General features: G+C 41.3%; 1 protein-coding gene across 1 annotated transcript in view; it reads left to right on the top strand.

Annotated features, from left to right (window-relative positions):
* The first annotated feature begins 306 nt into the window (after window positions 1-306).
* The window catches only part of ITGA4 (integrin subunit alpha 4), a 35227-nt gene continuing 21790 nt past the window's right edge, over window positions 307-13743 (top strand). Inside the window, exons 1-9 of the mRNA XM_048308807.1 lie at window positions 307-521; window positions 611-732; window positions 6649-6755; window positions 6850-6979; window positions 8318-8385; window positions 9034-9163; window positions 12583-12668; window positions 13001-13060; window positions 13154-13291. Of these exons, the coding sequence (XP_048164764.1) occupies window positions 337-521; window positions 611-732; window positions 6649-6755; window positions 6850-6979; window positions 8318-8385; window positions 9034-9163; window positions 12583-12668; window positions 13001-13060; window positions 13154-13291 (1026 nt within the window). The 5' untranslated portion in view covers window positions 307-336. The remainder of the gene's footprint in view (window positions 522-610; window positions 733-6648; window positions 6756-6849; window positions 6980-8317; window positions 8386-9033; window positions 9164-12582; window positions 12669-13000; window positions 13061-13153; window positions 13292-13743) is intronic.

Here is a 13743-nt window from a genome sequence, read left to right as displayed (position 1 = left end):
CCCCGCCGCTGCCGGGATGGCCGCGACCTAGGGGGCCGTGCTCTGCCCGGTGACACGGGGTCTCGGGGGCCATGTCCCTTCCGCAGCGTCCCCGGGGGCGCGGACGGGGCGGGGAGAAACCCGACCCCCGCCGCTTGGGAAGGGAGAGGGGCTGCAGCCGTGCGGGAGGAGGCGGCAGCGTGGCCGTGCGACTCCCCCATTCGGCGGGGACACCCCCAGCCCGGGCTGCGGGGAAGGCGACCCAGGGCGGGGCAGGGCGGGGCGCGGCGCGGCGCTGCGCTGCCCTCCGCGAGAGGCGGGAAGCCGGCGTCGGTGCGCTGCCGGCCGGCCGGAGCCATGCGGAGCTGCGGGAGGGCGCGGGGCGCTGCGGGCTGGGCCGCCCCGCTGCTCCTGCTGTGGCAGTGCCTGCCGACGGCGCGGCCCTACAACCTGGACACGCAGCACGCGCTGCTCTTTCGCGGGAGCAACGGGACCCTCTTCGGGTACTCGGTTCTCCTGCACCGCCACGGCGAGGAGCGATGGTGAGTCCCCGGCCCGGCCGCCCCCGCGGGGGCCCGTCGCGCCTTGGCCCGGCCGCGGCTCCCCTCACGCTGCCGTCTCTGCCCCGCAGGCTGGTGGCGGGCGCGCCCCGGGCCAGCTGGCCCGCCAACGCCTCGGTGGTCAACCCCGGAGCCATATTCCGGTGCTGGATCGGGGGGAACTCCAGCGGGGAGTGCGAGCAGCTCCAGCTGGGTGAGTTGGCGGTGGGGCGTGGGTGGGGAGACCGCTGCGCCGGGCGGCGGCCGGGGACCGAGGGTCGGTGCCCGCCGCGTTGCGCACACCGCTGCTCCGCTCCGCTGCCTAACGGGTTGTGCTGGGCCCTTCTGGCTTAAACTGGCTTCTGCCTCTCGCTGAGGGGTGAGATCAGCGCTACTGCCCGAGGACTGTAGCGGCGGCATCAAGAGAAAACATGCACCAAAGCTTGATTTGGGGAAGTTAGGTGTGACAGCTGCCCCTTCCCACAGCCGTTTCTCACCTTTCAGCCTCCGGGTCAAAAGCCCCATGAGAGTTTCGGTCTGACTCCCGCACTGCTCTGTGAAGAGCTAGTGCAGCTTTCAGGGCAGTGGGCGAATGCAATACTCTTGGGGATGGGAGGGCGGAAGTATATGCCTAAATCTTGTTTTCTTTGGCAAAGCCTTTCTTTCGTAGAAGCCACCCTAAAGTAACTCCGAACCACAGTTGCCTTGCTGATGGGTTCTCCCTGCTTGCAGATTTATTGAAAAATTGAGTTTCAGGGGAACAAAGCTATTTTTGACAGAATCAGTTTTTACAGGTCCTGCATTTAAGGTAACTCCTCTATCTCCACAGTCTCCATACTTAGGCGATGTAACTGGCTACACTTATCCAACTTTCAAGTGTTTGACACTTGTTAAAAAGAAGAAGGTTTTGCAATGGGTTACCGTGTGAACATGTGTGAATTGCTTTGGGCTCTCTTCCTGTCCCACTTGCATACAGAGCTGTTCACTCTATTCATATACTGTGTAGAGAATCTTCCTCAACTTTTACTCTGCCACCCTCTAACTGGGAGTATCCCATCCGTTGTTATGAGCCCAGTAAGGATTAGCGCGGGAAAGGCCCTGCTATCAGAGTATTTGAAAGCAATAGTGCGCCATGAACTGGTGGGCTGTCAGGGCAGAGCTCAGCATTCTGTGATAAAAATGGTAAAACAATTATTTCTCTACATGTCTGTGTGTAAAACTTAGAACTGACAGGTTCTGTCCAATTGTTTTGCTACAAATGGATATAAAGAGGTATATTTTGTAGGTGGGCTACAAAAGCCTAAGATACTTCAGTGGTGTTTTTCTTACGGTCACATAAGAAAAAGACTAGCAGTTGCCACTAGAAAGAATGGCAATTAAATTTGTACCAGCCCAAGTACTGGGCTTTTGCGGGGTTTTTTGAGTAATTTCATTCCAATACTATATCTATTGAAAAGTTATACATAAATAAGAGCTTTTTTTTTTTCCGACTGCTTGTTTGTGAGAGGAGGCTTGCAAAAAGTCAAAGAGGTCAACTAAAGTGAAATAGAATATGCTGAGAGTCAGTAAACCCCTATTCTTGGATTGGTGGTAAAAATAGTCCTTTACTGTGTGAGGAAAGGAAAGGAAGGCTTGAAAGTTTCAGGTTCTTTCAAAACCACGCACATCTGCAGTGCCTCTCAATTTACTCATTTAGCCAATGGAGAAACAAAAGCTCCAAAGAAATAATATGATGGGTTTTTCCTCAATAGCTTAGGGGATTCTAAGTGAAATGATGCAACAGGCATATGAAAATGTTTATGTGGTTCCAAAGGCTTAAGTTAACATGGCCTCTATTCCCAGGTTCAGAGGCTGCAGGTTTACCCAATGTAGTTTACTGTCCTGTCCTTTTTAAAAAAGTAGTTGCACCACATGAGATTTTTGCAAACTGTAGATTTTCTTTACTGCTAGATGACATCTTTGCATCACTAAGGTTCATCTGTAGCATTTCTGAAGTTAAATAGATGCTGAAAAGAAGTGCTGTATTGTAAAACAGGTCAATGAGGTCAATGAAGAAGCCAAAGGCAGCTGTGGTGCATGGGATGTGAACGAAGTGGGGTAGTATCTGAGGTCACAGAAATACACAAGGGAACTTGCAATTACAAAGCAGAACTTAATTGTCTCTCATCTAACTCATTCAAGTTTGGGTTCTGATCTCACAGAATAGGGAATTTCCTTAGAAAAATGTGTGGCGATATATTACACTGGTGAACAGGCACAATGAAAATTAAGTGTTTCTATCTTGCTCTTAAGTTATTGAAATCACATTTTGTTCTGGTAAAAGCATGTTTGAGGTGGTAAGTTTCTAATTATAAGTCATAAAAATGTGGAGGTGATAACAGGCAATAGAAGTGACTTTCCAAATGTTGGGCTTCTGTAATAAATGGATGTGAATTACTTAGAGACGTAATTATGTTAAAATACTTTGTGTTTCCTTTTCGCTAAAGTGGCCTTGAAACTGGCATAACTAATTAATGAAGGATTCATGAACAATTAGGAAGCCTTTGATCACACAAAACTGCCGTTGTATTTTTATATGTCACAAGTTCCTATCTGCTTCTTCAGTTGCAAGAGTTGCTGGGAATAGTCTTATGCTGCAGTCACGACAGTGTCTGGGATAACTCATTCAGACATATTTTAGAGAATTTTAATGTTGTTCAAGGTGTTGCAGGCCCTGGGCTGGTTGAAGAGCTGAAAAGAGCCGTGAGTTTCACTAGCAAGTCTTTGTCTTCCTAGCCTCTTACTGGCACTTTTGTATCTCTCTCTGACTGATGAATAGAAAAGTTTTCAGAGTCTCTTTTCGAGTTCTAGTACCTCTGTTTATGGTATCAAGTGTTCCAGACTGCAGACTTATTTGTATTTGGAGTATTTTTAAATAATGGCTTATGTTAGATGCAGAAGCTTGTAATCAAACTTCAGGCACAAACACAAAATACAGTGCTTCAGGCTGAAGCACTAACTGTCCATCTTCTAGTCTTGAATTTCACATCCTTGCCCATGTCAGTTTGGGGTAGTCACAGATTATGGCAGAGGAACTTACACAAAGTTCTTTGGACATTTTGACCTATTGAATTTTGGACTTACAAAATGTTACAGAAATTCTTCAATAGCACTGGCTCTCAGATTTGAAACAGTGATTGACTGGCTAAAGTATATAGGAAACTATATGTGCTATTTTCCATCCAGTCTAAAGAAAGAATTAGTTTTAACTACAAATGAATGCAGGAAATTTAGCGCATACTGTTTAACATAAGGCCAGAAAGCTCTGCCTGCAGTTTCAGTCTTTCTCCCTTCCTTTAAGTCTGTGCTACAATTAACCTGTGAACAAATTGCCCTCTAGCTCCCCCAGCTGAATCATTACAATGGTAAAGTGAGCAGTTAATGGTTTTCCCCAAAAGGCAGAGCTGTGTTTTTTCAACTTTGATTTTGGTAAGTTTGGTTTTTGGTAGTTTGGCTTTTTTATGTCGCTTGCATTGCTCATACCTTGCAAGTGATCTCTTTCAAATAGCCTTACCTATTCCAAGGAATATGAGATCTTCTGGACCTAGGTCTGTTACAGAAGTATGGAAAAAGGTGTCACTTAAAAATGTTTTGGGTAGAAGTCGTTTGAGGGGTGTAAGACAGATAAAACCTGTCAGATCTGTTAAAAGAGAAAATATTTCCTGGGTGAGTAAAAGTAGACTCTGAGACCCTGACATCTGGAGCAGGATATCAGAAGGCTTATCGCCTTTGCAGTAGGCTTTGTAGTTTTCATCAGTTAGCAGGAGGACCAGAGGAGTTCTTGGGGGATAAAATGGATCATGAGAGTCTGTTGGGCATGGAAAACACTGGAGCAAGTTATATAAAACTGGTTTCTCAGACGACATTGCAAACCTCTGTATAATAATCCTTGAGGCCAAAACCAGAAGTGGCTTTATAAGTTGTGACCTTATTTATATGCAGTTGCATTGTTTCTGTGGATGTGTTCAGTGGGGATTATAGCAGGAGTGTATCTTCCAGCTGTGTAATGTACACAGGCATGGGCAATTACTTATTTCTCAGTGACTTTATGACAGCACGTGCTTCTTTTCCCTGAGGCAACCAAGCTGCCATGTCCTCTTGAGCTTATGCAGTGCTGCTCTGTTGCTTGTGCAGAGAACTGCATTTTCTCATTTGATAAAGCTTTTATAATGTCATACCCTGAGCAGGGACTCATCAGGGTGTCTGGGATGTCAAGTTATCACTTCTCTCTCCCACAAAGGTCTGTAATTTTCAAGGTGGTTGAATACTTACCAGCCAGAGAAAGAGAGGAAACATAAGGCAGCAGGTCAGCAGAGGGCGAAAATAATTCTGAATCAACATATACTGGAGCAAAGGAAAAGGGGATTGCAATCCAATGAGTGTCAAGGAATGGTGGTGCTTTTTCTTTTTACAAACCTCTGAAACAGGCACAGAAATGAAGCACTAAGGCTGAACTTACTCATCTCTCACATCATCATTTTCTGGTTTTATTTGATTTACTGATAAAAAGTCTTAATCGCTTGGGATCTAAATTCATTGCCCTGATCTTCTCTACTTCCATTTCCTGCAAATCCACATAAAAGCAAGTCCCAGGTAAGTCATTGTTATAAGAGGATGGAATGCATTGCTAGAAGGGAGTTACCAAAGTGCCTTTTGCAGTTCAAAGGAGGACTAATTCTTACATGTGGGAGTGTAATGGAGTTTTCTTTTCTGAGGAGATTTCAATCAGGTTAACATGCTCTATAATTCATGCAAACTATGGAAATGTCTCCCTTAGGAAGTGAGAAGTTTTCCATGACGTAACTCCAAAATTCAATTCCAAAACTAAATTCTAAACTTGTTTCTGAAAAGTGGTATATATTTAGTACATGGAATTTCATATCTCTGACATTAGCCAATAGGATAATCTATGTATTCATTTAAACTCTCTAATGCATTGGACAGTAATAAATGCCAGTTCTGCTGTCAGCACAGGTGTTTTGTTTGGTGGGTTAATTGTTGAAGGCTTTTTGGTGGGGCAAGGAGTGAGAAGGTGTGGGGTGTGATTTATTTTTTCCATGCAAACAATGTCCCATCAGCATTAGCACTCTGTGGTCTGTACTGGCATCCTCTTCAGGGTAACTAAACTCACCCTTAAACCTCAAATATTTTGGGTTCACCTGTAACTATTCAATCTGAGAAAGTCTTAAAAATTATGCAAAAGAATTTGTTCAAATGACATAATGTGCTTCTTTATTTTGTAAGATTTTTTTTTTCCATGAACTGACATGCTGATGCATGGAAGGTACTGATTCAATAATTTGATTAATGCTTATTCATACAAACATCTTAAAAATGAAAAGCTTGCTTTATATAACTTGGAATAAATGTGTAGCTTCTCCTTACGCTGGGGACCATTACTACTTTCCAGAAGAAAGCAAATACTTGCTAACTTAGCAATACTGTAGCCTTTTGGGGTGTGGGGGCAGAGTTAGAAGAAATTTGCATGTATTCTCTCAAGGTTTTAAAAAATAACTCTTCTTAAGAACAAACACTAAGAGCTGCTGGTGAATAAGTGCAACAGTGAAAGGAGAATGCAGAACATGCATAGGTGATGATCTGGCACCCCCAGTAGAGATTGCAGATATACAACCTTTATTTGATAGCCATTTGCAATAGAGATTGTTTTAAGGTCTGCTATCAACAGATATGTAGTTGGAGAGATGTTTGCTTTAGACTAGAGTTTAGGTGGCACTCACAGGTGTTACTTGTGTTTCTTATGAACTTTTAGGCTGAAGAACACTTACAGAGACAGCCTTCACCAAAACTGAGTGTAATGTCACTTTCTATCTTAGTAATGATGGAGAAGCCAATCCTCCGTGCCAGCCTATCACATTCAGAGCCAGTATGCTCCCTTTGGCTACCCACAATCATACCTTTGCTCAAGAAGAAAGTAGGAAGTCTACATGACCTGTGTAAGACAGAGACAGAGGTCAGATCCACCAAATCCGAATTACGGCATTGTCCCCCCAGAGTTCTTGGGTGCTCCCGTTAGCCACCACATTGTTCTTCACTTCTCCCTCTGCTCAGAGCATTGGTCCTTGTCTCCTAGGCAACCCCAGTGGAGAGCGCTGTGGGAAGACTTGTTTGGAAGAGCGTGATAATCAGTGGCTGGGTGTCAGCTTGTCGAGGCAACCAAAGGAAAGCGGCTCGATCGTCGTATGTATTAACCATTGGATCTGCGTGTCTTGGTCAGACTGCAACGGCCTTTCGCATGCTTCCATGTCAAATGCTGTCTGTTTTATATCCGTAGGCTTGTGGACATAGATGGAAAAATGTGTTTTACGTGAAAAATGAACACAAACTGCCACATGGTATTTGTTTCGCCATCCCTTCTGATTTTCGAACTGAGCTGAGCAGGAGAATATGCCCATGCTATATAGGTAAGCAGAATGCTTGAGTCCTTTTGTAGGGAAGGGTGAGATACACAATTGGATGGTACAGTTTGTGAAAAGCCTGTGTTGCTCTGAGCAGGTGTTCTGCAGCCAAAGGTTTGGGGGCTGAGTGCTGATTATATGAGCCCAGTTTGTGATGTAAAGATGTTTATCAGTTTAAAGGAAAACTGCTTTCAAAAGTCAAAAAAAATTTATGTATAATAGCGGGGCATCAGAATAGCTTTTCCCTGGACTGCATTGCTGAAGGATGTGTGCTTCTCAAAAACAGGCCAGTAGAGGACATCCTCCTTTCCTTTACTCTTGTCATTTGCTTGCTCTGCTCAGGAGAGTCACACAGCAGAGCAGCAGAAATACCTGCAAGTGATTGTTGCCATCTGTTCCTTAGCCTTTGATACAAAGGTGCGGTGGTGCTTGTCACAGCATGTGTCCTAGTCCCTTACTTGCCTTCTGCCAAGCCTGCTGCTGTGGCATGAGACCTTCAGGGGTCTTTCCTCAGAGAACTTCAGGAGCAGAATAAGAGTCAAGACCTGAAGCTAATAAATGATTCCATCCATGCTTTTCCATTCTTATCTACCACCCACCCAGGAGAGCAATCTCGTGCCCTGATCTCATGCCCCTGTGTCTTGCCAGTGCAAGGATCAGCTGATAATCTGACCTTTCTGTGCAGAGTGTGATGCCATCAAACATCCCACTGCTGGCTTTGGAGAATGTTACAAGGGATGGTGAAACCATGCTTTTATCTTTAGAGACTTTAGGTGTACAAATCTATGTATGGAATGAAGGGTATCCTGATGGCAGGCAGTCAGCAAAGAATTGCAGGAAACCAGAGCTGGGACAGAGTGTTGGATTGCTGAGGATGAAAGCAATATGTCAAAGACGGCCATAAAACGAACACTTCATGGCACCAGTGGAGCACAGGGCAAGTTCTGTCAAGATACATAATCCTGTCAGTCAGAGTGTGCCAGAATTACAAAGTGGAAGGGTATCCAGATGTGGTGCTGAAACTATTTGGCTGTTTCATTCATGGAACAATTTTGAAAGGAAAGTATAGCCTTAAAAGTCACAACATTTCAAAGGCAGGTATGATCAAGTGATACATAGTGTTTTGAGTTTGTTACAATACTATATTGCACCCAAAGGCCATAGAGTGGAAACCAGTGTTTTTAGTGTTATTACAGAACTGACAACCAACTTTTTGGGGGATGGGGGGATTGTGTTTTTTTGTTTTTTTCCCCTAAGTTGTCTCAACTTCTGTCAAAGGCCTGGTAACAAAACTCTGGAACTACATGCTTCTCATCCTTTTTAATATTTCTTGCCTATTCCCAGATCATGCACGAAAGTTTGGAGAAAACCATGGGTCATGTCAGGCTGGAATGTCTAGTTTTTACATTGAGGTGTGTATTAAAGATACCAAACGTCGCTCTGTTTATATACTGACTTTTATGTATAATATGTAAAAGTGTATACGTAAATGCAAACATCAACGCCGTATTTTATTGGGGGAGGGAAAAATCACTTTTCTAATTTTTTTTTAATTGAATATTGCTATGACTTGCATGATAATTCCCAAGTAAGCTTTTAACTTTTATTCCCAAGAATACTTTTACACCTTACTGAATGCAAAGTTATTTTTCATCTGGAAAAAAGGCATGGATATAGCAGAGGATGAAATTTTATTATTTTCTTTAATCTGCTTGATGTAACATTAGTAATGCTTACCTTCTTGCTTTACAGAGTAATATTCTATATTATTTAATCTCCATTCCACCCTAAGATTGTAATTTCTAAAAAACTCCTTTGAGAAGAGAATATCCTGTTTGTTTTTGTTCTTATAGTTCAAAGCTTTTAATAACCATATTTTTACAAAGTCTGGAAAATATTATCTGTAATCTAGTGGTAAACCACAGTGCTGAGCCAGATGTATCTCCAGTAGCATTTCATGGAATTCACAGGAGATCTAAAGAAAAGCATTTTACTTGTTTTGCTTATTTTCATGAATATTTCAATGTGAATAACACGGCTTTGTTTTACTTTTCTTTTAGGACTTAATTATAATGGGAGCCCCTGGATCATTTTATTGGACTGGTTCTGTTTTTGTATACAATACAACTGCGAATACAATCCACGCTTACACAGATTCAAATAACCAAGTAAAATTTGGCAGTTATCTAGGTACTTAAAATATTTAATACTTTACTAAAATATAAGCTAAATAGCTGGTCTTGGGATGAGTGCGCAGTGTTTTTCAGTGTTTTCACTATTAACCCCAGAAGCAATGGTTTTAAAGATGTGTTCTGATTTTGTTAAATATTATTGAATTATAAGGCTTCCTCTCTGTTCTTTTTATGAGGAAACTTCTCCAACATTGGATTTCTGTTCTTATCATCTCTCCACTGACTTTTAATCATTTCTTGATTTAGAAGGTAGAGATGCTTCTGATTAGCAATGGTTTTCACTTCACTCTTAAGTCCGAAATGCTGCCAAGAGCTTTCACAGAAAAAGACAATGATTTTACATATAAGAAAAATCTGAAAAGATTGTTACAGTGAAAGCTGCAAGCAAGTCTTAATTGCATTGTCAATAAGGGGAAGTATGCTATGACCTTTAGAGACAAAGTTTCCTCCAATAGTTTTTTTTTTTTTCTTTTTTATTCCAAACATATCTTGGTCTAGATATGTGGGAAGGCAAACCTCATCTATGAATGTCTGCAACCAAGGCCATGAAGTTCTATTCGTGTACCTATATCCAAGTAACAAGCTGAATTTAGGGCTACAGTTTGGAAAGGTTTATTCCAGAAAACATCAGCAGCTTCAGTCATTTCACAAACACTAAGAAAAGCTCATCTTTCCTTTCTGAAGTCCTGAGCAAGAATATTTTTGCTTGTGACCATTGGTTTTTGCGTTTTCCCATTCAGAGTTCCGGTTCACGTGGATAAACATTTCCTGTTTCTGATTCCACTCCTCTGACAATAGGAAGTTGGCATATGTTATGAAATAGCTGTTGTGAAACATAGGAACTAACTAACACTTCAGAATTCAGTTCTGAGCTGCAAAGGCCGCAGTGCCTCTGCGGGAAAGTCAAGCAAAAGAGAAGCTGTGTCGTAAAAGGGGATCAGGCACGCAGATCCTTAGGGTCAACCAGTAGCACTTCTAACCTTTCACAGGACAAAAGAAAAGCTTCAGAGAATGCTCCAGCTTTCCAGTAATAATCAGCAGAAAAACTACTGCACCTGTCTGGGGAAAAAAGTTCGTTCCAGATTTCTGCTTCTACAAGTATAAGAACGAGAATTTCTGTAATGAATGAGTCAAATCATTGACAGCCAGAAGCCAGATACAGGCAAATGGGTGAAAACCTGCATAAGGACTATGTTGGAGAGAGTGTAGGGAAGGCCTTTCCACACAAATGTGGTCTCTCTTAGTTTCCTTGGCCATCCAGAACATGAAATCAGCTGGAGTTTGCTTCCAAATACTGCTCTAGTGATCTGGAGCATGTTGGCTCAGCACAGCCATATGTCTTCTAAACTTGCCCTTCTACAGGAAAGTAAAGAAGGGCACCATTAACTCATCTGTGTGTCTTTACAGTAGCAGCTGTGATAAACCTTGAATTTTGCATTTTCATGCTATACTTTAACCTCTGCTTCCTTCCTTCATAATAATCCATAGTGTGGTTGAAAGAATTTAAAGGTACCTTTCTTCCCCTCCCTCAGCTTCTGTCCCATCTTTGTGATTGTTGAAAATAAAAACTTGTTCAGGGTTAATTCTGTTATCAAATTTTTTTTTTTAGAAGTCTGAGTTTGTTTTTTCCTTAAGTAATGAATAAAATTATCCCTACCAAGTGGTGGAAGAGTGTGACCAGAGTGTAATTCAAGCACACGATTAGATAGAATTATCTATTTACTCTGTTCTTCTTCTGGTAGGGACAAAGAAGTTGGCATCTTTATTTATGTTTTTCATGACACTGTTAAAGAGTAATAATTAAGAAACTAGAGACTACAGGAAGTGCAAACGTATTGTAGCATTTTCCATATGTTGGAAAAAACAAAGCTGTTCATGTACCAGACAACTGAAAGAAAGAAGGAACTTAGAAAGACATTCGTAATACATAACTCTAGGTAATATTTTCTTCACTACTTCAGTTTCTACCCTTGGAGAATTGTAACTGACTTTTATAAAAGGAATTTTCTAAGTTATTCAGTCTTTCAAATCAGCTGGCCCTGATGAAAGAGTAACCTACGGTAATTAACAAAGTGCCTTAAAGAAATCATAAAGTAAAAGACAGTTCCTTTTAGAAATCTGAGGATGACAAGTAACATTTCAGAAAACTGAAACTGTAGTAATGGTAAAGAGAAGAAAACTATGGAGTTGGAAATAAAACTTCGTTTCTCTATGCCTTTAAATTTAAAGTGTCAGTTACGTGATTTCCCCTCCCCTGCCAAACATTCTCATACCATTAAAGAAAAATGAGGACTATGCGATTACTGTAATTTTTGTGTATGTTTGGCTTTTTTTTTAAGTTCTTAAGAATTTGTAATGTTTAAACTTTAGCAAAACCAAAATAACTAGAAAATAAATGACAGAGGAGGTAAATTAAGGTTTATACTTAATTTTTTGTTGAGTAAATAAAAACTAGGTGTTGACCTTCAAGTGATAAATTTCCCTGTTCATCTCTTTTAGCTTAAGATATGAAAAGAAAAAGGTGTCTTAATGGGAACTTGAATTCTAGGCAGTTATTTTCACAGATGAAAGATTCAAGGCTTGTTCTCATCTATCCAAGATGATTTTTCCATTTTCTCTGCCTGCTGTGAACATCGGCAGTCATTCAGTAAATGCAAGAGTAGCAGAATATGTTATCTGTCTTTCCTGTTTCAGCTGAGCTGTAATGTATTCTGGAAAGAGTAAAGATGACTTGTGCAGCTACAGGTTAAGATGTTAGCCTTTGTTTTGCCATTCTGTGTCTGGATGTCTGCAGCAAAATATGATCCTGTTTAAGATCTGTCTCCACAACAGAAAGGCTTTGGAATGTTGATTTATTTACAAAAGCTACTGTAATTGTTTTTTATTACATAATCAGGCTTTTGCATTTCGTTCCTGACATTTTCATGTGTTGTGTCCATGGTGCTCTGTGTGTGTATGTGCATCTAGAAGTAGCACTGCATTTAATTTTTCTTCAATCCACCTACGATAGTCAAAGCGTAACAATTGAATCAAGTATTACGACATTGTAGTGCATGTACTTTTGATCATTTTTATTTGTATTAATAATATGGACACCTGACCCATTGCAGAATATGCATTAACAGAAGGTGTTTGCAATTTATTTTATTTTCCTTTGAAGTATGGCAGATAATTGAGTTCTTGGGAAGAAATTAGTGTTTCTGACACTTTTTCTTGCTTGATGGAACTTACTGTTTGTATTGACCTTTTACTTGCACTTCAAAAACTTTCTGTTCTTTATACATTGCTCACTTGCGTGAGGTCTGAATGTCAGACTTACAAAAATTTATGGTGTTGACAGATTTTATACAGCATGCTCCCATTCTTTCTTTGTTATGTAGCATTTCCAGTATTGAATAGTGCATTTCTAATTTGCAGGATATTCTGTTGGAGCAGGACATTTTCTGACACCATCCAGTACAGAAGTAGTTGGAGGGGCTCCCCAACAGGAGCAGACTGGTAAAGTAAGTGATTGTGATATTGTTTTGAAGACTACAACCACACAAAAACACTCATGATCTTCCAATTTAGATTAATATATTAAAGACAGGTATCAGATACGACTTCTCATGGGGGGGAAAAGTTGAAGAAGGATCTAGGGTAGATAGTCTAGGTAACATTGATATGAACTATGGTGTTAAAAAAAGGTGTGCAGGTAGGAAATAGGGGATAGCTGTACTTTGTGATATTGTGCATTGTTTTGCTGATTCTGTAGCACCTGCTGTAGAGAAAACACTGAGAAGTATTTCAGATTACAGTTTTCTGAATGCCACTTTTATTTTTTTTTTCATTTTAGGCATATATTTTTAGCATTGAGAAGCAACTAAATATCCTATTTGAACTAAGGGGTAAAAAGGTAAATGTTTTGTATTACTTTTCTGCGCCTTGTAACTTCTAGCGCGTCTTCATCAAAATTCAAAAATAATAATGATTTCTTGTCTGCACACAGCTTGGTTCTTACTTTGGAGCTTCAGTCTGTGCTGTGGACCTGAATTCAGATGGCTTCTCAGACTTACTAGTTGGTGCTCCAATGCAAAGTACCATCAGAGAAGAGGGAAGAGTTTATGTCTATATTAATTCAGGTTCTGTAAGTATTTTCTCTTAAAAACACATGGCAACACAGCCGTTCTGATTTAACAGGCGAAGAGGAAGAGTTTTCCTCTCTTCGTATCCAATATTTCAGGATATGGGAAAAGCAGCAGTAGAGCTGTGATGACTACCCAGGAGGCGTGCATAACACACCCCCAAAGGCTGTGGTGTCAGCTGTAGCACAGTTACTCACAGCAGTGTTGGAACTGAAGACAGACTGGGTTAGTTTCCTAGGAGCTGTAGGTGGTGACAGCCTGTTGCTGCAGCCCCTTTCCAAGCTCTCCTCCACTACTGTGCTTCTCGCTGAACTGCCGTGTGAAGAACAGCTGATTAAGCCCTTCAGAAACAAACAAGGAATGAAACATTTGCCCGCTGTTACTGGTACCTGTCAGGAAAGAGACTGGTACTCCTCAGCTTTGCAAATAAAGTGACTGGACAGATCATGCATTA

Source organism: Corvus hawaiiensis, chromosome 7, assembly GCF_020740725.1.
Source record: "Corvus hawaiiensis isolate bCorHaw1 chromosome 7, bCorHaw1.pri.cur, whole genome shotgun sequence".
Taxonomy (NCBI): Eukaryota; Metazoa; Chordata; class Aves; order Passeriformes; family Corvidae; genus Corvus; species Corvus hawaiiensis.
The sequence above is the reverse complement of the archived record's forward strand: the minus strand, read 5'-3'. Positions and strand labels throughout refer to the sequence as shown.